Source organism: Pseudophryne corroboree, chromosome 1 (genome assembly GCF_028390025.1).
Source record: "Pseudophryne corroboree isolate aPseCor3 chromosome 1, aPseCor3.hap2, whole genome shotgun sequence".
NCBI lineage: Eukaryota > Metazoa > Chordata > Amphibia > Anura > Myobatrachidae > Pseudophryne > Pseudophryne corroboree.
Window position 1 is genome coordinate 44788867 of NC_086444.1, and position 27558 is coordinate 44816424.

Here is a 27558-nt window from a genome sequence, read left to right on the forward strand (position 1 = left end):
GCCCCCACAGTGCAGATATGCCCCCACAGTGCCAGAAAAATAATGCCCCCACAGTGCAGATATGCCCCCACAGTGCCAGAAAAATAATACCCCCACAGTGCAGATATGCCCCCACAGTGCCAGAAAAACAATGCCCCCACAGTGCCAGAAAAATAATGCCCCCACAGTGCAGATATGCCCCCACAGTGCCAGAAAAATAATGCCCCCACAGTGCCAGAAAAATAAACGGCCCCACACAGTGCCAGACAGATTTTAACTTACCTGTCTGTCACTGACACTGCGGTGCTGCTGGGAGCCGGGAATACTGCTGTGGGCGGGCCGCGGACGGAGGAACAAAACTGTGTGCGTGCTATGCACGCTGCGCGGCGCCGGCGTCCAACGTCAGACGCCGGCGCCGCACAGCGCGCTGCATAGCGCGCACACAAGCGGCCGGGAGTCGGAGTCGGACACACAGAGGCTGGCTCCAGGCAGGAAAATGGCGGCCGCAGCGTGCGGCGCCCTGTAAGAGTGGCGCCCCGCGCGGCCGCTCTAGTCGAACATGCCTGGAGCCGGCCCTGTTCCCACACACCCATAAAACGGCCAGTTTCCGCCCAGAAACACCCACTTCCTGTCAATCACATTACGATCACCAGAACGAAGAAAAAACCTCGTAATGCCGTGAGTAAAATACCTAACTGCATAGCAAATTTACTTGGCGCAGTCGCACTGCGGACATTGCGCATTAGCGACTAATCGCTCCGTTGCGAGAAAAAAATAACGAGCGAACAACTCGGAATGACCCCCAGTTAGGAGCTGAACACATGACAGTTAGGAGCTGAACACATGACAGTTAGGAGCTGAACACATGACAGTTAGGAGCTGAACACATGACAGTTAGGAGCTGAACACATGACAGGAGCTGAACACATGACAGTTAGGAGCTGAACACATGACAGTTAGGAGCTGAACACATGACAGTTAGGAGCTGAACACATGACAGTTAGGAGCTGAACACATGACAGTTAGGCGGCATCTACTTCGATACCGTAACTGATTTATTACATGGAGATAGAAAGCCCTTGTTATTTCTTCTTATTAGTAAATTGCCCTATAGAATAGCAAGAAAGGATCCCGTCTGAAGAAAATTGTAGACAAGTTTAAAAACATCTATTTTTATCAAGAATTAATTACCGTATATACTCGAGTATAAGCCGACTTTTTCAGCACTTTTTTTTGCGCTGAAAAAGCCCCTTCGACTTATACTCGAGTCAGTATTTAGGAGGGACACGGAGGGCACAGCGCGCGGCTCTCCTGTGTCCCTCCTGCGTCTCCGGCGGCAGCGGCGTGTGTGTGTTAAAGGAAGTGCACGAACCGGAGGGTAAGTAACTGGCACTGTGGGGCATAGCTGGCACTGTGGGGCATATCTGGCACATCTGGCACTGTGGGGCATATCTGGAAGCATGAGGGCATATCTGGTACTGTGGGGCATATCTGGCACATCTGGCATTGTGGGGCATATCTGGCATTGTGGGGCATATCTGGCACATCTGGCACTGTGGGGCATATCTGGAAGCATGAGGGCATATCTGCCACTGTGGGGCATATCTGGCACATCTGGCATTGTGGGGGCATATCTGGCACATCTGGCATTGTGGGGCATATCTGGCAGCATGAGGGCATATCTGGCACTGTGGGGCATATCTGGCACATCTGGCATTGTGGGGCATATCTGGCAGCATGAGGGCATATCTGGCATTGTGGGGCATATCTGGCAGCATGAGGGCATATCTGGCACTGTGGGGCATATGTGGCAGCATGAGGGCATATCTGGCATATCTGGCACTGTGGGGCATATCTGGCAGCATGAGGGCATATCGGGCACATCTGGCAGCATGAGGGCATATCGGGCACATCTGGCACTGTGGGGGCATATCTGGCACTATGAGGGCTGTGTACGTCTAGAGCTGCATTTCCCACCCTAGGCTTATACTCGAGTCAATAAGTTTTCCCAGGTTTTTGTGGTAAAATTAGGTGCCTCAGCTTATATTCAGGTCGACTTATACTCGAGTATATACGGTAAAAAAAAAAAAAAAAACATTATTAAAGACAAAAAGTAGAAATAAAAAGCCTGTTTTAAGCCCTGCAATAGAGACTACGGTGTAACTTGTACACTCTAATCGTTCCAAGGTTGCTAACAGTACAGTACAACTGCTCGGAGAATGGCTAAGGAGGATTACTGTGCGATTACTCTGCAGACACAGAGAGAAACACCCCACACACCCTCTGGCTTGGGGGAAATATATTTTGAAGATTCCCAAATACAAGGGTGTGACTCTATAGGCATAAGTGAGTCCGTGAGGCCTGGAAAAAGGTCCAAATAAATCCTGGTCATTGTACTGTTTTGCTGACCTGGCTCCCGTATGGCCCATTTATTGCCCCTTGTCTTCTAGTTCCAGTTGCAATTTCTTTAACCTTGTGCCCACGGGGGCATCAGTGCGGCCTGTCTGGAAGATATAGATGACGCTATACAGGACTATACAGGAGAGCAGCACCCGCTAGACCACACAATACACACACATTACATTTCAATGTCGGAAAAAGTATGTGACCCCATCGCTGCAAGAGGGCTCCAGAGCCCCCTAAGCACATCACGTCATGACATTGCACAGAAGCGGCAAGGCTGCCACCATCGGGGAAGGGAAGGACCCTCTGAGCGGCTGCACAGACAGCATTGTGAGTGCCCGGACGGTCCAGGGGGCACTGCTGCAGCTATAGTGACTGCTAGCCACTTCCAAGGGCAACGGTGCCACCCACAGAGCCCTGTGGTCCCCACTGGGAACTACTGTAGGAGGGGGTGCTATGCAGTCAAATCTGTCTGACTGTTATTTACAGACAGTCTCAGACTCTCTCAGTCCGGACTCCAGGTTGGATACAGTGGTGAGAGACTGGGAGTCACTCCCACAGTGCTGAGGAGCCGTGATATCACGTGTCGTGATGATGTTGGTGCAGTGGGCACTCAGCACTGTGGGAGCACAGAGCAGCTACCGAGTCCCCTTATCACCATCATGTGACACTTCACATCCGTGGTGCTGATGAGGGGACCCGGTAGGCAGCCATTTTGCTCTGTATACACTGTGCAAGCAGAACACAGAATCGGAAGAATTCAAAAAGAGCCTGTCATGTGCATCAAAACAATACCTCTCGAAATTTGTATTTGAGAAAACCACTATATATATTTGTAATCAGAGAAACATGCTAAATAACGTAGAATCATAGATACCAGCCATACAGGGAACATCTAGAAAGAATATAACTAGCCAAAGAATTAATCTAGTATAATCATGTTTCATATGCACATGTGTATAAAAAATTCATTTATTTCACCTATTCTATTTAGTTCACAAGACATTCTGATTATACTGTATAATTCTTATGTAAAAGTGCTTTGTAAAAAAGGTAATAAAACCATACTGGTAAAACGGATTAGTAAACACACCTACAGTTTTTCAAAAAGCTAAATTGAGATGCGGGAGCAGAGACGGGGGAGACCCGAGGGCAGACGGGGGAGAGCAGCGCCGGAGGATGTGTCACAACCGCCACTCAGCAGCGTCCACCCGGCTCCAGCAAGTGAGACCTCGCCGTGAGACATTGCCGTGAGCGGCGGCTGTGACACATCCTCCGGCGCTGCTCTCCGCCATCTGCCCGCGGCTCTCCCCCGTCTCTGCTCCCGCATCTCAATTCAACTTTTTTGAAAGTCGAATTGAGATTGCATTGAATAGCCCAGGTCAGATCCATTCAGACAAATGAATGTCGGAATAGATCCGACTTCAATTGAATATACCCCTATGCGCGCTGCAAAAAGGGTACATGTGTCCCCCTCATCAGAAAGCCTGGACCCCAGCCGGGCTCCAGTAATAAGTTCTCAATCCCACCCTTCTCTGCACCACTGCGCATTGAATCCCTGCACACATCAGTGATTAATGATTAAATAGTCCACAACACTGTACATTTTTTCAAACTCTTCTCTTGTCTGTCTTGAAGCCATAAAGATATATATGGTGTCTCACTAATCCAGAAAACTAACGCGTTTCACCACAAATTACAGATTTGTTCAGAAAAACCGCTATATTTTGTGACTCATAAGTCTGGATTATGTAGAGGGCATGTTTGAGGAAACATAGCAAGCCTATGTCCCAGATATATTACTGAGACGCTGTTCTCTTGCGTATTTGAACTCTTTATCTGAAATACACTGAGGGACATCCATAAACAGGTATTAATAGAGGCAATCATAGGCGATATAAACCATACATATATCTATTAAAATAATAAATGGCTTACCAAACTTTATATCCGCATAACAACAAAATTCTGGTCTTGGGTGGTAAAATGTTTTTGCAAGTCCAAAATAGCAAAGATGGATGAATCTGCAACATAAACAGAATATTAATTTCGTTAGACATTTACAAATTGTTCTGATTTCAAAGAACAGTTTATGTTTTTTTCAGTCTAAAATCAATATATTACAATTCTTTCTTTAGTTTATGTAGCTACAGGCAGTGGCGGATTTATCCTCCAGGCAACCTAGGCAGGTGCTTAGGGGCCGGCAGATCTCAGGGGGCCCACAGACAGGCAGAGGCCCGACCTGAGTCAGCTGCTGCTGAAGGGGACATTGTCCCACTTTCCAGCGCACTTCCTGGTTCCCCTTCTGCAGTGTGAGCACGCTGTGCTGGCCTAGGATGCTCCTGGGATGCCGGAGGAGGAACACTACGGGAGGCGGTACCATCACCCCACCCTCTCATTTCCCCCGGGCCCCCGGCCAAGCCAGTAGATGGAAGAGGATTATCGGAGGAGCAGCCTGCAGGCCCGGCCCTTCGCAGACGCAGGAGCGTTGAGGGCGCCGCTGAAGACTCTCGCTGCAGCCTGCCGCTTCCCCTGCTGATTGCTACCCGGTGCTAACACACTCCTGGAGACCTGGAACTGCCTGCTCTGTCTCCCGGGGGACTGCACTGTCTCCACAGCCCTCCACCAATGCCAGGGAACAGGGGGTGGGAAACAGTGCAGCATCTGAAATGGAAGTAGTGCTGGAGCTATGACAGACACAGAGGTATGTGCAGGGGCAGCTCTCCCTGTACAGTGTGTTTGCTTGTCAGTGTGCCGCTGGTTGCTGTACAAGATGTGTGTGTCAGTGTGCCCCCTATCAAATATATGTAACGTGTATAAGTGTCTCTTCTGTGGTGTAATGTGTATAAGTGTCTCTTCTGTGGTGTAATGTGTATAAGCGGCTCTACTGGGGTGTAAGATGTATAAATGGCTTCTCTGGGGTGTAACGTGTATAAGCGGCTCCTCTGTGGTGTAATGCTTATAATCGGCTCTCCTGTGGTGTAACGTGTATAAGCGTCTCCTCTGTGGTGTAATGTGTATAAGTGTCTCCTCTGTGGTATAACATGTATAAGCGGCTACTCTGTGGTTTAACATGTACAAGCGGCTCTACTGGGGTGTAACGTGTATAAGCAGCTCTACTGTGGTGTAACGTGTAGAAGCGGCTCTACTGTGGTGAAACGTGTATAACTGGCTACTCTGGTGTAACGTGTATAAGTGTCTCCTCTGTGGTGTAACGTGTATAAGTGTCTCCTCTGTGGTGTAACGTGTATAAGCGGCTACTCTGTGGTTTAACATGTACAAGCGGCTCTACTGAGGTGTAACGTGTATAAGCGGCTCTACTGTGGTGTAACATGTAGAAGCGGCTCTACTGTGGTGTAACATGTAGAAGCGGCTCTACTGTGGTGTAACATGTATAAACGACTCTACTGGGGTGTAATGTGTATAAGTGACTGTACTGTGGTGTAATGTGTATAAGCGTCTCTGTGGTGTAACGTGTATAAGCAGTTCTACTGTGGTGTAACATGTATAAGTGACTCTACTGTGGTGTAACGTACATAAGCGTCTCTACTGTGGTTTGATGTGTATAAGCGTCTCCTCTGTGGTGTAACGTGTATAAGCGTCACTGTGGTGTAACGTGTGACAAAGGGGCTATGGGTCCCCGAAACTTAGTTTTTTCTATGTGACACTTTAAACAAGAATTCTTTCCCCCCCCCCACAAATCTCTCTCTCTCTCTCTCTCTATATATATATATATATATATATATATATATATACACAGATACATACTGTATACACACAAACACAGTATGTATTTACACACACACACTTTTTATTTTGACCTTATGGTCATGCAAGGAAAAGAGGCACACCCACACACACAAACAAACACAAATAGCAGGCACAGTCGGGGGAGGTGATGACATGATATCAGTGGCGGATTGGCTCACCAGGACACCATGACAGATTACGATGGGCCGGTCTGTTATGCCCTTCAACCAGGCCGATTCACACTCAGGCTGGGCTGGCTCACACTGCTTTCCAGTACTTGCTGTTCATTGGAACGCAATCCGGAAGTTAGGATAGCGGGCACTTCCAAGTGCCACAAGCCGTGAAAAGTGGTGAAGCCGTTCTACCAACGAGGTACCTGGAGAAAGTTAACCAGCCCAGCAGCATCCTCTCTCTGGCCCCGGCCAAAAGTCTCTACAACGAGCCCGACCCAGGAGCGGCAGCAGCGATGGTTGAAGCCGGGTTAACTGCACCCGCCGCCACCTTAGCTCCCACACTCTCACTGAACTGGCCAAAGCGGCAACTGAGCACTGAAGGGGACCCGGCAAAGAGGTTATTTATAATTACATTATTTGCATTATCTTGATGGTGTAAGGGTTAGGGCGTCCCAGGTCACAGTGTATGGTTTGGGGATTGGACAGGAGCATGACGTACCTTGTTCTCAGGATGTCAGCTGATCAGGCAGCACTCACAGCCAGCCCTGGGACAATCTCTAATGCAAAGTCCTTCAGCCCTATAGCTGCCCAATGTCTATCCATGATGATGGGCCTATTTATGTAATGCAGTGGCTACATTTGAAATGCGGTGGCTACTTATGAAATGCGGTGGCTACGTAAGTAATGCGGTGGCTACGTATGTAATGCGGTGGCTACGTATGTAATGCGGTGGCTACGTATGTAATGCGGTGGCTATGTATGTAATGCGGTGGCTACGTATGTAATGCGGTGGCTACGTATGTAATGTGGTTGCTTCGTATGTAATGTGGTGGCTACGTATGTAATGCGGTGGCTACGTATGTAGGCCCTCATTCCGAGTTGTTCGCTCGCAAGGCGATTTTAGCAGAGTTACACACGCTAAGCCGCCGCCTACTGGGAGTGAATCTTAGCTTCTTAAAATTGCGAACGATGTATTCGCAATATTGCGATTACAAACTACTTAGCAGTTTCAGAGTAGCTTCAACCTTACTCGGCATCTGCGATCAGTTCAGTGCTTGTCGTTCCTGGTTTGACGTCACAAACACACCCAGCGTTCGCCCAGACACTCCTCCGTTTCTCCAGCCACTCCCGCGTTTTTTCCGGAAACGGTAGCGTTTTTATCCACACGCCCATAAAACGCCGTGTTTCCGCCCAGTAACACCCATTTCCTGTCAATCACATTACGATCGCCGGAGCGATGAAAAAGCCGTGAGTAAAAATACTATCTTCATAGCAAAATTACTTGGCGCAGTGCGAACATTGCGCATGCGTACTAAGCAGAAAAACGCTGCGATGCGAAGAAAAATACCGAGCGAACGACTCGGAATGAGGGCCGTAATGCGGTGCTATACGTGTAATGCTGTGCTATACGTGTAATGCGGTGCTATTCGTGTAATAATGTGGTGGCTATGTATATAATCAGGGGTGGATTGGCCACTGGGACAGATTCCGGACCTCTGAGGAGTGACCAAGCCCTCTTGACAGACCCCTTCCCCTCAACAGACACTGCCCCCATTAGGGCTGCTTCCATAAATTTCCCGGGCTGGTGTTTGATCCCAATCCGCCCCTGCATGATATAGTGCTATGGATATTTGAGTAAGGGGGAACCCCAAATCGGTGTCATGCTTAGGGCTCTACGAGGTGTAAATCCGCCTCTGGCTACAGGAGACTGTGATACTATATGTGTTTTTAATTTAGGGGCCTATTTATGAAGCAGTGAAAAGTGTGGAGGAGTGAGCCAGTGGAGAAGTTGCCCATGGCAACCAATCAGCATTGAAGTAACATTATAATTTGCATACTATACAATACTCACACCTAATTGGATTGACCCTTTATTTGGCTGCATTGTTGTAGTACCATACCCAGCTTCTCATTGCACATCTTCCTGCAGACACAAGTCTGACTCGCAACTGTGGACAATTAGGGGTCAGGAGGGTGTTTGGGTGAGCAGGGGACTGCGATTCAGGTGATTTTCTCCGCATCCTGATAGCTTCCTAGGAAGCAGGAGATAAACCTACTCTCCCATGGGTGTGGAGGACTACTTGCAAAATCGGAAGTCCCCCGCATATACATACGGCAACATGTGCTTGGACAGCTAAAAAATTCTACCATATAAAATACAATTAAATACAGAAGCAACTTAAAATTATGTTCAATAAAATACAAATATCTGATGACTTTTTTTTTTTTTTTTTTTTAATAATTTGTTTATTGATCAGCCAAAAATACATGGAGTAAAACATATAGGCATCTGAAGAGTACAGAAATGGATATTAACACGGAATAAAGATACAATACAGATCCTGAGTTTGATATAACATTCAAAGTGGCTGACCTATTTTCTTTTTTTTAATATGTAAGTCAAGGGAAAAGAATAAAAAGATCAGAAAAGAGAAGGGGGGGGGGGGAGAAGAGAAGGTGTGCAAGGGAAATAGAGAAGAAAAGGGGGAAGAAGAGGGTACGGGGGTGGAGGGTGCTGGGATAGGGAGCTGGAGCATCACATAATACAATAGCCCTAAAGACATGTCGGTATCTCCCAGAAATGGTGAAAGAACAACTCTGTTGAACTACAACTGTAAACTTCAAGAAGAAGAAGACATCTGTTCACACCTGGGAACAGGATCAAAAAGGCTATGTAACTGATCTTGGGTATGTAAAGACATATTACCTAAAACTAGGCCCCACTTCTTGCGAAAAAGGCTAATACCGTTAGTAGTAAGTACAGTCGCTGTTCGGCGTTCATGGTAGATAACTTCTAATATAGCAGATTCCCATTCTTGTATAGTTGGAGCCGTCGGGTGAATCCAGTGGGAAAGTATCAATTGCTTTGCCACGGTTACCATAACCGTCAAGGCCGGAACCATAGAAGAAAAACCAGGAATCCCCAACCAATCTGAAAAATCAGCAAATAACATTGCTCGGATATTTAACGGCAATTTCAAAAGAAACACTTTGTTAAAATAGGTACAGATTTTGTGACAAAATTTCTTAATTTTACAGCAGGACCAGAAGTTATGAGTGAAATTGGCATCTAGCATGGAGCACTTGACACATAACCCTAACTCTGAAGGATCAAAATGTTTCCTCTGTGCCGGTGAGACATACATTCTATTAATAGTTCTGATATGAATCTCTTGTAGTTTAGCCGGCTTCAAATGTTTAAGAGCATGTTTCGTGTTATGCAGTATGTGTGTGATGTCTGGGAGATCTGAAACCTCCTTCCTCCAAGCCAAGGAGAGGGGGAGCCATGAGGGAGTGTTTGCATCAATTAGATCAGCATATAAATATTTGATTTTGAATGGATGAGAACGGCAAAAAACTAGGACTTTCAATATTACATGGGAAGAGGGGGACATACAGACAGGGCCCTTAAGAGCTGTAATATAGTGTCTAAGTTGGAGATACATGAATAATTGTTTCTGTGGCAGAGAGAATTTGACTTGTAATTGGGAAAAGGAGAGAAACTGTCCGCCAGGATCAAAGACATCTTTGATTGCAGAGATGCCTTGCATTTTCCATGTGTAGAACATTTTGTTGTGTAATGATGGGAGGAAGTTAGGGTTTCCCCAGATAGGGATAAAAGGAGTGACATATGGATCAGACTGTAAATTTTTATGAATAGATACCCAGGCCTTATAAGTGTCATGGAATAAGATATTGGACCTAATCTCTCTCGGGATATCTCTCAGGCGGGTATGTAAAAGAGCAGCCGGAGAATATGGGGAGAAAAGCGCTTCCTCCAGGAGGAGGTTGACATAAGATGTTTGGTTGAGGATCCAATCCGAAGCATATCGGAATAAGGCTGCTCTAGCAAATAATTGGACATTAGGGACGCTAAGTCCTCCCTTATGCTTAGGAAGGAATGTACGAGATTTTGGCATGCGTGGTCTTCCATTCTTCCAAATAAATTTGGAAAAAGTTCTGGAGCATATTAATGCGTCTAATCTAGATATTGTTACAGGTAGCATTTGGAGTAGATATGATAATTTTGGGAAGGTCACTGATTTCACCACTACGATCCTACCCAGGACGGAGAGGGGGAGGTCAATCCAATTTTCCAACTGACGCTTTATTTTCTGGATGATTGGCGTAAAATTACAAGTATAAATTTGAGAGGTTTGTGTGGGGATATTGATTCCTAAATATTTTAATGAAACCATATTAAGTTTGAGACGAGGTGCAAGGTTCGTGAGATCCAGTGAAGCCGATTGGGGACCTATGGGGAGCAGGTCGGATTTGCTAACATTCACTCTGTATCCTGCAAACGATCCGAATTTAGCTATAGTATCGAATATGGCTGGGATAGATGTTAGTGGGTCTCGTACAAATAAGAGCATATCGTCAGCGAATAAACTTAATTTATTGTGTGTATCGCCCACTACAATACCTGAGAAGGAACGAAGATGTCGGAGCGCGATGGCCAGGGGTTCCAGAGCTAGCGCAAATAGGAGGGGAGATAGTGGGCAACCCTGTCTTGTACCTCTTTGAGTAAAGAAGGAAGCGGACAGGAATTTATTAGTGAAGATTTGAGTAAGGGGTTCGTGATAAAGGGCCTGCAGCGTGGAAATAAAAGTAGGGGGGAAACCGAACCTCCGAAGAGTCTCGAACAGGTGGTCCCACGTAACCAAATCAAAGGCCTTCTCGGCATCTAGTGAAAGCAAGAAAGCGGGACCATTCACCCGAGAGGACTCCAGGGCCTGCATAATAGTAAAGACTTTCCTAATATTTGTTACTGAATGACTCCCCCATACAAAACCAGTTTGGTCTTCATGAATAAGCTGTGGAATCATTGTTTTTATCCTATCTGACAAAAGTTTAGTAAAGATTTTATAATCGACGTTAAGTAATGCTATAGGTCTGTACGAGGAAGGCAGCAGCGGGTCTCGCCCTGGTTTGGGCAGTACTCTAATAGAGGCCGAATTAAAATATTGTGGGATCTTGTGAAGGGAGTAAATGGAGTTGTACAAAGATACTAAGGGGGTGCTAATTCTTGTCTCAAGAATCTTATAGAATTCTGCAGACAATCCGTCAGGGCCTGGAGATTTAAGATTTTTAAGAGAATGAATGGTGTCCTGTACTTCCTGTACGGTGATAGGGGCCACGAGTAATTCTGAGTGTGTGTGACTGAGTTGGGGCAACTCCATCTCCTTCCAAAAGTTTTGTTTAGCCGCAATGTCAATTGGGTCTTGGGAGTACAGATTTTTATAAAAGGTGTGTAAAATGTCGGATATCTTGTTTCCCTGAAAATGACATTTCCCCTCTTCATCCTTCAAGGCCGCTATGTGGCGTGGGCCAGTATCCACCCTAAGAAGACTAGACAGTAGTTTTCCGGATTTATTGCCAAAACGGAATATATTATGTCTACCTGCCCCTAGAAACTTGTTAGATATTTGCGTAAGGACTTGATCAAAATGTTGTTTAGCCTTAGTGTAAATTATTTTTCTATCCAATGTAGGGGATGCTTTAAGGTCCTGAAAGGAGGAGGTAAGCTTGGATTGAGCAGTACGATATGTGGAGTTCATTTCTTTTTTAAATTTGGCAACAAACGCTATAATCTCTCCCCTCAGCACCGCCTTGGCCGTTTGCCAAAACAGGGCCGGGTTCGATTCATGTGCAGAATTATTAAGGCAATAGGAATCCCAGGCGGCAATCAACTTGTCTTGGAAGTGTTGGGATCCTGCCAGACGGGCGGGAAACCTCCACTGAGAGGAGGCACCCAGTACATATTTAGTTTGGAGTGTAATGGAGATAGGTGCATGATCTGAGATTAATATTGGTTCTATACTAGTATCTGTGACTTTGTCTGATAGTGTGTCGGAAACAAAAAAGTAGTCTAAGCGAGAGAAGGAATTGAAGGTAGCGGAATAGTATGTGTAATCAAGTTCTATAGGGTTATGAAGTCTCCAAATGTCAACAAGACCCAGCTGATTAGACAAGTGTGTCAGATTGGTTTTTGGAAGGGTATATTTGCAGGAAGAAGCTGTTTTCCTATCTAGTACTACAGACGAGACTAGATTCATGTCGCCTCCTAGAATAATAGGAGTGTCCGTGTGAGGCCTCAATAGGTTGATGAGTTTTACGTAGAACGACTTATCATAATTAGTGGGGGCATAGACGTTACAAAGAATGTATCTAGATCCTTCCAACGTAATGTCTAAAATGATAAATCTACCTTGCGTATCAATTTTCTGACTATGTATTTCATAAGAGATCCCTTTGCGGATGAGGATAGCTACCCCCCTCGCTTTTGATGTGTAGGAAGACGAAGCAACCATCTTCTGGCGGAGCATGGAAAGCTTTAAGTGTTCATCTGGGGTCAGATGTGTCTCCTGTAACAGGATTATATCAGCCTTCACTTTGTTCATGTAAGTAAGTATTCGTCTACGTTTGACAGGGGAATGTATACCTCTCACATTCCATGAGTAAATTTTAAGATGGTCAGCCATGATCAAAGAAAGGAGGTGGAAGGAGCATCACATAAATTGAAAGGCCACATTTGTAGTGTAAATCATCAATAAAGAACATTGGCATATACATACTTAACGGTGTCAACAGTAGAATGATAATGAGTATATTCCTCCAGCTCCCTAGAGGGAAAGGGGTAAAAAAGACAGGGAAGGGGAAAAGGAAGAGATAAACAGAGTAGAGAACATAGAAAAATATGGAAGAAACGAAACGGCGGTGAAACAGCTGTATCACAACCATAACAGAATTAGCTGCAGCAACCGTGGACATTCCCCAGTCACAGGAGTGGGAGATACAAGAAACAAGCAGTGTGACCTCACCTACCTCTAATTGTAATAGGAACCTCAATATCCAGAGACATTATCAGGGGAAGGTGTAGGCCCAGCAAGGATTAACTAAAAAAAAAATATGCCTAAGGATAATACATAGTAAATTCTATGTGTGCAATCAGATATCCATAGCAACAAGAGAACATAATATATAAGCCTAAAACATAATAGCAATAATACAGCCTATGTAACCGGGTATAGGCCAACAGCATGGGGAAGTGGAGGAGTGAACCCCCAGGACTATACTAAATCGCGATAGCCAGACCATTAACCCACTCAATGGGTCCTAAGGGTCTTAATGAGCTTTGACCTCCTAACTATCTAATACATGCTACGACATATATCAAAAGAGGACATGACTCTGGACTATGAGGTGGAAATCAGAAGCTAGCATCCTGAGCAAGTAATCATTCGTTGTCGTCCATCGCGCTGGATTCCGGGGGGTCCATTTCCCTTAATACAAATGCTTTTGCGTCGTCTACATTTGTAAAGTCCTTCGGACCTTGAGATGAGAATATACGTAGGCGGGCCGGATAGAGTAGTGCAAACTTCGTGCCCGATTGTATCAGTTGTGAGCAGACAGCAGACATTTCGCGACGGGCTCTGGACACTTCCGCAGAATAGTCTTGAAAAAGGAATATTCTTTGGTCTTCCCATTTTAGTGTGCCCCTGGATCTTGCCGCGGACCAAATTAGTTCCTTGTGGCGGAAATTTAAACACCGAAATATTACTGGGCGGGGTCGTGCCTGATTGGATTCCCTCGGTGGTCCCAGACGATGTGCCCTCTCTATTTCTAAGGAGGATAATTCTTCCGGAATTCCAAGTAGGACAGGTAGATCTGAAAGCAGAAATTTTAGTAGTTCGGGGCCTTTAACGGATCCTCAAATTATTTCGCCTCGAACGATTTTCGAGATCATCTAGTTTGGACATCATATGCTGCCGAGATGATGACAATTGCGACACTTGTTGTTTCAGGTCTGCGATCTCCTGAAAGTTAGCTCCTATGCGGTTTTCATTAATAGAAATTTTTCTCGACATGGAATTTAACTATGATTTAATGTCGGAGACTGCCGACATAAGCTTGTCGGCTTGTGTCTGAAGTAAAGGTTCCACTGTTTCCTTGATAGCTTTTACAATCTCCGCGTAGGAGGGAGGAGTGGGGGGAGCTTTTGGTGGCATGGTGTCCAACACCTCAGATTGTAGCACAGAGATGTCACAAGGTTCCGGAGGGGAGGGTAAATCTGGAGAATGAGCAAATCTCTTAGTACCGCCCCTGAGACGTTGAGGTTGAGGAGCCGACAAGGTGATGAATTTGTCCATAACACATCCAGGGAGCTCAGTGAACTACAGTCTGGTAGGTCGGAAAACGGTCGGTATCACTCCCCGCAAGAGAGACATCCACGGCTACCGCTAGGTGGAAGACATCACTCCATATACATCACATCAGGGTGAGGGGAGGGATACATAACGTATATACCACTGTGTGCAGGACAATGTGATAGAGCACATATAGCTACAAGGGTAGCGACCCGTCCAGCAGCGCCGCTTCAGACCCAGGGAGACAAATATACTCTTAACTTGGGAGGAGATATAGCACAAAACAGGGTGGGTGGGGGGTGTGTGAGGGTGGTATCACACTATGGTGTACGGCTGGCACCAGCTAAAGCTGCACGTAGAAATTGGGAGCAATGCAATTTGAAAAAGAAATAAATTAAAGTCGTTTATGAGATGGCAGGCTCAGTGCAATCTATGAAGACACTTCTGCTATTAATATAATTGACCTGGGGGTCAGAGAGCCAGTAGCATCAGACAGAGAAAAATAAAAGATATATTTAAATGGGTTTATGTATTTTTGTAGCCTGGAGGTAGGTTAGGTTAGGGGGGAGAATGCAGCTACCCAGAGAGCGTCCTGTCAGCCAGACAGAGTCTCTAGACGCTGGGCTTGTAATGCTGTCTCACACTGCAGTGAGCAAGATGGCTGCCTCCTCCGTGTACTCACAGCTAGATGACTCGGCCGTTCGGCTCCCGTTGTTCTCAGCCGCCAGGAGAAGGTCCGGGGAGGGCAGAGGATCAGTGCAGGAAGCCCAGGTTATCAGCCTGTCCCTGCAGGTGAGCTCCGTGACCCGTGCGCGGTCTCGGCGTCTGGCCCGGGATGTCTTTAAAATCGAGGCCCCGGCTTTATACAGAAGGGAGGGCCGCAACCCGCAGACTCGGACAGAGCCTCGTCCCGATTCCGCAGCTCACTCCCTTCAACACTGGAGCTCAGGATGAGGAGCTGGGGCTCTGATATTCGCGTTAGAGAGGGGTAGATAGGGGCAAAACGTTTCCGTTTGATTGTCCAGGCCGGAGCTCATGCAGAAAGCAGCCCGCTCGGATGCAAATATCTGATGACTTTAGTTTAGAAAAAAAATCAAATGGGACTTTTCTTTCCTCAAGCTTAATAAATGCAAATATCAGTTAAATAATGTGAATAGACAACACTAATAACTGCTACAGCGTCAGTGGGAGGAGTCAGGACAATCGTTTTCATCATCAGTGCGCAATTTGCCAGGGATCCAGCACCCACAGGATATGTGACTCCCGACTGGCACATTTGTGTTTTTGTTGTGGTCTTGTTGTGTAAGTGCTAGGTGTCGTAAGGGCATAAACTGACTCTAATCTACACATTGGTGGAAGTGGGAGATAAGGGTGTATCTAGGGGTCCGAGCGCCCCTGGCAAAGTAAGGGGCTGGCGCACCCCCACCCCCTACACACATTTGGAATAAGGTGTGAGTATTGGAAATGGGGCATGGTCTTGTGGGGGAAGGGCGTGGACACAATAGTAGTTCCAATTCAAATAATGCCACACAGTAGTGTCCCTCATTCACATTACACCGCACAGTAGTGTCTCATATTCACGTTACACCATCCCTCCCCCCTAACCCTAACCCACCCTTCCTAATCTCCCTCCCTGGAGCCTAACCCTAACCCTCCCACTCTCGCAGCCTAACCCTCCCACGTGGCTTGCCAGTGGAGACTTTGGCACCAACTCGATCCGGATTTTGGCATTCTGCATCGCTATCTATGTTGGGATGCCAGCATCAGCATTCCGAGCAGTTTCGGGATGCTGGCGTCAGCTTTCCGACCGCCGGGATGCCAAACGTCGGCATCTTGAATGCATCCCGAATGAAATGCTAATGAGATGCTGTGAGATGAGCCATTAACCAAACACCATTAGTTGGATGGTAGAAGTGCTTCCTGTTAGAAAAAACATCAGGGTGCCATCACTTCCAAGATAAAATGATCAATTATATAATTAATTAACTGATATACATTTCCTTGAACCTGGCCTGGAAATAGGTAAGATATGTATTTTCTTTATTACACTCAACAAGTTAAAGTTTTCGCTTACTTACTACTTACTTACATTTAACATGCAAGAAAATCGTGTAGTTTTCCAGGTACTACAGTCCCTTCTCCCAAACACTGACACTTCTTTATTATCTTCAACAGCAAATAGATCTATAGCACTGTGCTGTATAATAATTGCTGTGTCCCTGGTGAGAGTCTGTTACTGCCGAAGCAGTGCTGGTGTCCATCAGCACCGCACTTAGGCCCTCATTCCGAGTTGATCGGTCGCAAGGCGATTTTAGCAGAGTTACACACGCTAAGCCGCCGCCTACTGGGAGTGAATCTTAGCTTCTTAAAATTGCGAACGATGTATTCGCAATATTGCGATAACAAACTTCTTAGCAGTTTCAGAGTAGCTTCAGACTTACTCGGCATCTGCGATCAGTTCAGTGCTTGTCGTTCCTGGTTTGACGTCACAAACACACCCAGCGTTCGCCCAGACACTCCCCCGTTTCTCCGGCCACTCCTGCGTTTTTTCCGGAAACGGTAGCGTTTTCATCCACACGCCCCTAAAACGCCGTGTTTCCGCCCAGTAACACCCATTTCCTGTCAATCACACTACGATCGCCGGAGCGATGAAAAAGCCGTGAGTAAAAATACTAACTTCATTGTAAAATTACTTGGCGCAGTCGCAGTGCGAATATTGCGCATGCGTACTAAGCGAATTTTCACTGCGATGCGATGAAAAATACCGAGCGAACGACTCGGAATGAGGGCCTTAGTGATCAGACCAGTGTCTGGCAGCACCGCACTGCACTAGTGATCAGACTAGTGTCCAGCAGCATCGCACTGCACTAGTGATCAGATTAGTGTACAGCAGCACCGCACTGCACTAGTGATCAGACTAGTGTACAGCAGCACCGCACTGCACTAGTGATCAGACTACTGTACAGCAGCACCGCACTAGTAATCAGACTAGTGTACAGCAGCACCACACTGCACTAGTTATCAGACTAGTGTCCAGCAGCACCGCACTGCACTAGTGATCAGACTAGTGTCCAGCAGCACCGCACTGCACTAGTGATCAGACTAGTGTCCAGCAGCATCGCACTGCACTAGTGATCAGATTAGTGTACAACAGCATCGCACTGCACTAGTGATCAGACTAGTGTACAGCAGCATCGCACTGCACTAGTGATCAGACTAGTGTACAGCAGCATCGCACTGCCCTAGTGATCAGACTAGTGTACAGCAGCACCGCACTAGTGATCAGACTAGTGTACAGCAGCACCACACTGCACTAGTTATCAGACTAGTGTCCAGCAGCACTGCAATGCACTAGTGATCAGACTAGTGTCCAGCAGCACCGCACTGCACTAGTGATCAGACTAGTGTCCAGCAGCACTGCACTGCACTAGTGATCAGACTAGTGTCCAGCAGCATCGCACTGCACTAGTGATCAGACTAGTGTCCAGCAGCACTGCACTGCACTAGTGATCAGACTAGTGTCCAGCAGCACCGCACTGCACTAGTGATCAGACTAGTGTCCAGCAGCACCGCACTGCACTAGTGATCAGACTAGTGTCCAGCAGCACCGCACTGCACTAGTGATCAGACTAGTGTACAGCAGCACCGCACTGCACTAGTGATCAGATTAGTGTACAGCAGCACCGCACTGCACTAGTGATCAGACTAGTGTCCCGCAGCACCGCACTGCACTAGTGATCAGACTAGTGTCCAGCAGCACATCACTGCACTAGTGATCAGACTAGTGTCCAGCAGCACTGCACTGCACTAGTGATCAGACTAGTGTCCAGCAGCATCGCACTGCACTAGTGATCAGATTAGTGTACTGCAGCACCGCACTAGTGATCAGACTAGTGTACAGCAGCACCGCACTGCACTAGTGATCAGACTAGTGTACAGCAGCAACGCACTAGTGATCAGACTAGTGTACAGCAGCACCACACTGCAGTAGTGTTCAGACTAGTGTACAGCAGCACCGCACTGCACTAGTGATCAGACTAGTGTCCAGCAGCATCGCACTGCACTAGTGATCAGACTAGTGTCCAGCAGCACCGCACTGCACTAGTGATCAGACTACTGTACAGCAGCACCGCACTGCACTAGTGATCAGACTAGTGTACAGCAGCACTGCACTAGTGATCAGACTAGTGTACAGCAGCATCGCACTGCACTAGTGATCAGATTAGTGAACAGCAGCATCGCACTGCACTAGTGATCAGATTAGTGTACAGCAGCACCGCACTGCACTAGTGATCAGACTAGTGTACAGCAGCACCGCACTGCACTAGTGATCAGACTAGTGTCCAGCAGCACCGCACTGCACTAGTGATCAGACTAGTGTCCAGCAGCATCGCACTGCACTAGTGATCAGATTAGTGTACAGCAGCATCGCACTGCACTAGTGATCAGACTAGTGTACAGCAGCATCGCACTGCACTAGTGATCAGACTAGTGTACAGCAGCACCGCACTAGTGATCAGACTAGTGTCCAGCAGCACCACACTGCACTAGTTATCAGACTAGTGTCCAGCAGCACTGCAATGCACTAGTGATCAGACTAGTGTCCAGCAGCACCGCACTGCACTAGTGATCAGACTAGTGTCCAGCAGCACCGCACTGCACTAGTGATCAGACTAGTGTCCAGCAGCATCGCACTGCACTAGTGATCAGATTAGTGTCCAGCAGCATCGCACTGCACTAGTGATCAGACTAGTGTACAGCAGCATCGCACTGCACTAGTGATCAGACTAGTGTACAGCAGCACCGCACTGCACTAGTGATCAGACTAGTGTCCAGCAGCACCGCACCGCACTGCACTAGTGATCAGACTAGTGTCCAGCAGCACCGCACTGCACTAGTGATCAGACTAGTGTCCAGCAGCACCGCACTGCACTAGTGATCAGACTAGTGTACAGCAGCACCGCACTGCACTAGTGATCAGACTAGTGTACAGCAGCACCGCACTGCACTAGTGATCAGACTAGTGTACAGCAGCACCGCACTGCACTAGCGATCAGACTAGTGTACAGCAGCACCGCACTGCACTAGTGATCAGACTAGTGTCCCGCAGCACCGCACTGCACTAGTGATCAGACTAGTGTCCAGCAGCACCTCACTGCACTAGTGATCAGACTAGTGTCCAGCAGCACTGCACTGCACTAGTGATCAGACTAGTGTACAGCAGCATCGCACTGCACTAGTGATCAGATTAGTGTACTGCAGCACCGCACTAGTGATCAGACTAGTATCCAGCAGCATCGCACTGCACTAGTGATCAGATTAGTGTACAGCAGCATCGCACTGCACTAGTGATCAGATTAGTGTACAGCAGCACCGCACTGCACTAGTGATCAGACTAGTGTACAGCAGCACCGCACTGCACTAATGATCAGACTAGTGTCCAGCAGCACCGCACTAGTGATCAGACTAGTGTCCAGCAGCACCGCACTGCACTAGTGATCAGACTAGTGTCCAGCAGCACCGCACTGCACTAGTGATCAGACTAGTGTCCTGCAGCACAGCACTGCACTAGTGATCAGACTAGTGTCCAGCAGCACTGCAATGCACTAGTGATCAGACTAGTGTCCAGCAGCATCGCACTGCACTAGTGATCAGATTAGTGTACAGCAGCACCGCACTGCACTAGTGATCAGACTAGTGTACAGCAGCACCGCACTGCACTAGTGATCAGACTACTGTACAGCAGCACCGCACTAGTAATCAGACTAGTGTACAGCAGCACCACACTGCACTAGTTATCAGACTAGTGTCCAGCAGCACCGCACTGCACTAGTGATCAGACTAGTGTCCAGCAGCACCGCACTGCACTAGTGATCAGACTAGTGTCCAGCAGCATCGCACTGCACTAGTGATCAGATTAGTGTACAGCAGCATCGCACTGCACTAGTGATCAGACTAGTGTACAGCAGCATCGCACTGCACTAGTGATCAGACTAGTGTACAGCAGCACCGCACTAGTGATCAGACTAGTGTACAGCAGCACCATACTGCACTAGTTATCAGACTAGTGTCCAGCAGCACTGCAATGCACTAGTGATCAGACTAGTGTCCAGCAGCACCGCACTGCACTAGTGATCAGACTAGTGTCCAGCAGCACCGCACTGCACTAGTGATCAGACTAGTGTCCAGCAGCATCGCACTGCACTAGTGATCAGATTAGTGTACCGCAGCATCGCACTGCACTAGTGATCAGACTAGTGTACAGCAGCACCGCACTGCACTAGTGATCAGACTAGTGTCCAGCAGCACCGCACTGCACTAGTGATCAGACTAGTTTACAGCAGCACCGCACTAGTGATCAGACTAGTGTACAGCAGCATCGCACTGCACTAGTGATCAGACTAGTGTACAGCAGCACCGCACTGCACTAGTGATCAGACTAGTGTCCCGCAGCACCGCACTGCACTAGTGATCAGACTAGTGTCCAGCAGCACCTCACTGCACTAGTGATCAGACTAGTGTCCAGCAGCACTGCACTGCACTAGTGATCAGACTAGTGTACAGCAGCACCGCACTGCACTAGTGATCAGACTAGTGTACAGCAGCAACGCACTAGTGATCAGACTAGTGTACAGCAGCACCACACTGCAGTAGTGTTCAGACTAGTGTACAGCAGCACCGCACTGCACTAGTGATCAGACTAGTGTACAGCAGCACCGCACTGCACTAGTGATCAGACTAGTGTCCCGCAGCACCGCACTGCACTAGTGATCTGACTACTGTACAGCAGCACCGCACTGCACTAGTGATCAGAATAGTGTACAGCAGCACCGCACTAGTGATCAGACTAGTGTACAGCAGCACCGCACTGCACTAGTGATCAGACTAGTGTCCAGCAGCACTGCACTGCACTAGTGATCAGACTAGTGTCCAGCAGCACCGCACTGCACTAGTGATCAGACTAGTGTACAGCAGCACCACACTGCACTAGTGATCAGACTAGTGTACAGCAGCACTGCACTGCACTAGTGATCAGACTAGTTTACAGCAGCATTGCACTTGTAATCAGACTCAAAATAAACTACAGTTCCTAGCAGCCCTTGCTGCCGGGAGCTCCCAGTAACAAGGGCTGCTTGGAGCTGCAGTTTATTTTGAGTCTGATTACAAGTGCGGTGCTGCCAGGTATAGTCTGACAGTACTACTTTTCTACCCTTTGGCCGTGGGTGGTACCGCCTCGCGACGTCCCCTCCTTGTCTGGCGCCCCTGGCGAGTGCCATCCTGGCCAATGGGTAGATACGCCCCTGGTGGGAGATTTCCATCTACAGTCTCATACAGTATGTCATCATTAGTACAATCTGCACGTGCACCTGTTCCGTGCTGGTTCCGCTTCCCTTCTCCGTACGCACGGCTCCGGATTGCACAGACCGCTAGCTACACGCCCACAAGACAGAGCAGTTCTGTGCAATTGCATTGCTGCCGCTCAGTTTTCACCTGAAACGCCCATTTCAAAGCAAAGTTCAACTCAGAACCGGACGGAAATATGCAAAAATTTGTGAATTTGTCTGCGCACATGCGCTGTATACTGGAACTTTCCATTTGCATGCAAGGAAAGAGATGCGCCTGACTCGGAAAAAGCCCCAAAGAGCCTTACATCCAACGCTGCATCAGCCCGGTTGTTCATACTGACTGTAAGAATGGTGATAATATAATGAAATAAAGACAACGTGGCACCTACGGCAATTCTGTAGCCCCAGTCTGGGCCTCAGTGACCTCTCCACAAATTAGGGCCTGCCCACCGCTATACAATGCCCAGATTACTGGCTTTGTAAAGGGCGGCAGGGCTACGATCAGAGTTGGACTGGCCCACAGTGGTACAGGGGAAACCCCCGGTAGGCCCCGCTGCCTGAGGCCCCCACCTCCTCTTCTAGGGATCAGGTTCCATACTGAGCGCCTGTATTATACATTATACGTATGTTACCTCATATTGCACAGGACTATGGTGTATTTTCTACAGTGCATTGCCATTATTAATCTGGTACATTATCATGTACGCACTAGCATTATTTACTATACTTTACTATACTATTTACTCTCTAATGAACAGCCAAACCTTTGTGGCAGCTGGCCACGCCCCCTCTGGATACTGGCCACACCCCCAAACATAGGTCCCCTATAAAGGCATTCCCTAGTGGGCCCTTCATGCCCCAGTCCAACACTGGCTATGATGATTCAGTGTGAAATGTCATGGGGGGGGGGGGGGGGGGGGGGGAGTTTGATAAATAGGCCCCTAAGACCTTTTTCATGTTAGCAAGAACAATTAAGCTGTGCGCTCGGTGAGTGGTGGTGTATATGATTGTTAGTAGCGACTTGGTAAGGGAATGCCAATCCCTCAGAAAAACACTCAATAAAACAAAAACCAAGTTGCGCTCAACATTCAAAGATGAAAAACATTTATTTTAAAAATTTGACAGCAATTCTCCCGGGAGTACAATTAAAATGAATCAATTATCATAAATCTACACAGTACAAGATCACTGTGCCCAAATTAATTATAATAATGAAATTCTTATTTGACAATTAAAGCATATGACCCTGAGAATATTGTAGGGAATGCAGCAACAATAATACTAACACATTTTTATGCTATTACGATCAACAAATGGGTCTATGTGCCGATGGTAACTCACTTATTGTGTGGAAGTCCCAAACAGTCCTTATTCCGTACGGACGTGTATCAATTCCAATATTCCTATAGTGGAAAAAACCCCTTGCAATAGGATTTTGACGCTCAAATAGATGCAGGGGTAGACAAATGGACTGTGTCCAACAAAACCAGGCTGCAGTGATGGTGTTAGCAGGGAGAGCCCGGAGTGATGTTGTTACAGCCGGCCGTTTGCCCCCGCACGGAGGAGGGAGAGCAGTGTCCGCAGTAGCCGCCGGGTTGAGATGGAATGCAGCCGTGTACAGGCTGTCGGACCCGGACCGCTCGATGTTGACTCTGCGACACGATGTCAGTAAGCTCTCACCTAGAACGGCTGGGCTGACCTCCCACGGGCAGCTCCGATTGAGCCTCCCTGCACTTCACCTGGTGTAGAAGGAGAATGATGTTGGAGCCACGGATGTATTGCGCTGACTGTGTGTGGAAGCCAGCCACGCTCTGAATAGCGATGTTGGGGATGCGCCTCCTCGCCAGGCTCCAAGTCAGCCTCACTAGAGTATGCCGCCGACGGGATCAGAAGGCACCGGAGCCCCGGCACCTGAACGTCAGCTGGGCGGTAGAGGGCTGTAAGACACAGCGGCCGTTAGGGACTGGTCTCCTGTGGTGGCTCAGACTGAGCCTGACTTCAAATGGTGAAAGGGTACACCTGTATCCTTAACGCGTTTCAACGCCAACAGGGCGTCTTTTTCCAAAAGGCAGTTATAACTGCCTTTTGGAAAAAGACGCCCTGTTGGCGTTGAAACGCGTTAAGGATACAGGTGTACCCTTTCACCATTTGAAGTCAGGCTCAGTCTGAGCCACCACAGGAGACAATGGGGGTCATTCTGAGTTGATCGCACGCTGCCGATTTTCACAGCGCAGCAATCAGGTTAAAAAAAACTGCAAAACTGCGCATTTGTATGCACCGCAATGCACACGCGCGTCGTACAGGTACAAACAGCATCGTTGCTGTGCAATGGTTCTAGCGACGAATCCATTCGCACGGCCGATCGCAACAGATTGACAGGAAGAGGGCGTTTATGGGTGTCAACTGACCGTTTTCTGGGAGTGGTAGGGAAAACGCAGGCGTGACCAGGCGTTTGCAGGGCGGGTATCTGATGTCAATTCCAGGACCTCTGTCGCTGGAATCATCGCACAGGATAAGTAATTACAGGGCTGGTCTTGTTTTGCACAAAATGTTTTTGTACCGCTCGGCTGCACATGCGATCGCACACTTGCAAAGCGAAAATACACTCCCCCGTGGGCGGCGACAATGCGTTTGCACGGCTGCTAAAAGTAGCTAGCAAGCGATCAACTCGGAATGAGGGCCAATGTGCTGATGTGGTGATACTAAAGATAGAGAAATGACAATTTTGGGGGGAATTCCAAGTTGATCGCAGCAGCAAGTTTGTTAGCAATTGGGCAAAACCATGTGCACTGCAGGGGGGGCAGATATAACATGTGCAGAGAGAGTTAGATTTGGGTGGGTTATTTTGTTTCTGTGCATGGTAAATACTGGCTGCTTTATTTTTACACTGCAATTTAGATTTCAGTTTGAACACACCCCACCCAAATCTAACTCTCTCTGCACATGTTATATCTCCCCCCCTCCTGCACTGCACATGGTTTTGCCCAACTGCTAACAAAATTGCTGCTGCGATCAACTCAGAATTAGGCCCTTAGTTATAATAATATTATCTGCAGCCATTGTAGCTGGTCTCTGTTACTGTTGGGGATCATTAGCGGGTGTTTAATTGGTGTTTGTAGGCCGACACCACTCTGTCCCGTATGTGATACAGGGGAAGATGAATCAAACCTTGGAGAGAGATACAGGACCAACCAATCATCTTCTATCTGTCATTTTTCAAACACAGCCTGTAGCATGGCAATTAGGAGCTGATTGGTTTGTACGTTATCTCTCTCCGAGGTTTGATACACCTTCCCATCATTTTGTCTGGCTAAAATACTAAATAATTCCGCGTATTTATATTTATATCCAGGATGTAGCCAACGGCGGCAGGACAGGAGCGCGTGGATAGGATATACTGTAGAACATAGGTGGTCATTCCGAGTTGTTCGCTCGCAAGCTGCTTTTAGCAGCTTTGCACACGCTAAGCCGCCGCCTACTGGGAGTGAATCTTAGCTTTTCAAAATTGCGAACGAAAGATTCGCACTATTGCGAAAAGACTTCTCTGTGCAGTTTCTGAGTAGCTCGAGACTTACTCTGCCAGTGCGATCAGTTCAGTGCTTGTCGTTCCTGGTTTGACGTCACAAACACACCCAGCGTTCGCCCAGACACTCCTCCGTTTCTCCAGCCACTCCCGCGTTTTTCCCAGAAACGGTAGCGTTTTTTCGCACACACCCATAAAACGGCCTGTTTCCGCCCAGAAACACCCACTTCCTGTCAATCACATTACGATCACCAGAACGAAGAAAAAACTTTGTAATGCCGTGAGTAGAATACCTAACTGCATAGCAAATTTACTTGGTGCAGTCGCACTGCGGACATTGCGCATGCGCATTAGCGACTAATCGCTCCGTTGCGACAAAAAAATAACGAGCGAACAACTCGGAATGACCCCCATAGTAAATATTTCACATATCCTTTATCGAAGAGCAAGTTCCACTCAGTGCTAAGCAGCACTTCCATGTATAAAATAAAGCATCACACTGAGGATTATCGGTGTTGGCTTGTAATTCGGGGCACTGACCTGGACAGGGAATAGCAACGCCTCATGTCTGCTTAATTAATTAGCGGAGCTGTCAGATAGGGTGGAATGTTCTGCAGGAGAGACAGCTGTGGTCCTACAGGCACATAATTACAGCTGTTCCCTAATTAGCAGAAATACTGCTTATGTCTAGGTGGCCTGACTGTACATGCTAGGGTACATGCAGCATTCAATGGGCATCTTTTAGTGGCATATACCTACAGCAAGTATGCGGGGGGGGGTGGTATCACACATAGACACACTGGCATATGTCTCTTGGGTGTATAGTTGGTGTCGTGGGGTCTCCCTTAACCCATGGGCCTGTGTGCACACCTTGAAACCGTTCTAGATATGCCTGTAACTTCTGTGGGGAAGGGTACGTGTAACATGCCGGTGTGGTTTAAGGAATTCAATAGACGATTCCTTTAAAATCCTTGGCTTTTCCAGAGTTGCACACAAAGAGGGCAGCGGGGGTCATTCCGAGTTGATCGTAGCTGTGCTAAATTTAGCGTAGCTACTATCATCTTCCCAGACATGCGGGGGGATGCCCGCATGTCAGTCCGCCCCGCGGCGATGCTTTTGTACTTGAAGAGTAACTCCCGGCCAGCGCAGCTCCTGTGGCTGGTCAGGAATTACTCGTCGCAGCGGCTGCATGTGACATCACGCAGTCGCTGTGGCCTACCCCCAGCACGGTCCGGCCACGCCCGCGTCGGCCGGACCACGCCCCGAAAACGGCGGTCAAACGCCTCCGTGCCGCCCTTCTCCCGCCCAGCGACCACCTCTGCCTATCAAACAGGCAGAGGAGATCGCTAGGTAACGACGGCCTTCGGCCGCCTGGTATGCGCCGGCGCACTGCGGCAGCGGTGCACTACGGCACCAGCGCATGTGCAGTTTCCGACCGGATCGCTGCGCTGTGAACAACTGCAGCATGAGATCGGGTCGGAATGACCCCCAATGTACAAAGTAAATTTGCTTTCTCACCATGGAAAACAACAACGTGCCTTTATTTGAGGAAATTGTTGTCATAAAGATTTCCCTTTAATGGGGGAGATGTACTAAGCCTGAAAAGTGATAAATATCACTGTGATAAAGCACCAGCCAATCAGCTCCTAACTGCCATGTTACAGGCTGTGTTTGAAAAATGACAGTTAGGAGCCGATTGGCTGGTACTTTATCACTGTGATATTTATCACTTTTCAGGCTTAGTACATCTGGCCCAATATCTTGAGTTCCAGTCTGAAAAGGTGATCAGAGTTATATAGATATCACTACATTAGTAACAGAAAGAGACAGGACTGGAGGTTACTGCAAAATACCTTCTACCGGGTCAGTGCAATTGTGTCGCTGTTATTTCCAGCACCGGGGAAAATACATCTGATCCTCGCTATGATCTCGCCGCGCAGCCTGGGAGATTCCTTATCTGCTAGATCCAATCCTTACATCATAATAGCTCCAGCCAGGTGCTGTGTCTGATAGACTGATATAGGGGCTAATTCAGTAAGGATAGCAGATGCTGCTATCCTTCTGCTCGCGTGCTGGGGGCCGCCAATCACTGGACAAGGCCGCCCTGCATACTGACCGGAGCCTCCCCCCCCCACTTCACTTCGCAATTTCTGCTTGTCAGCAGAATCTAAAAATGACTCCTGCCGGTGCATCTTAGCGGCGGCCGCAGGAGTCTCGGCGCCATTTTACCTGTC

General features: G+C 47.8%; 1 protein-coding gene across 2 annotated transcripts in view; it reads right to left on the reverse strand.

The window, feature by feature from the left end:
* The window catches only part of ZBTB7C (zinc finger and BTB domain containing 7C), a 359497-nt gene that overhangs the window by 237154 nt on the left and 94785 nt on the right, over nucleotides 1-27558 (reverse strand). For both annotated transcript variants that reach the window (XM_063959049.1, XM_063959057.1), the window contains exon 2: nucleotides 4321-4406. In XM_063959049.1, the coding sequence (XP_063815119.1) occupies nucleotides 4321-4406 (86 nt within the window). The remainder of the gene's footprint in view (nucleotides 1-4320; nucleotides 4407-27558) is intronic.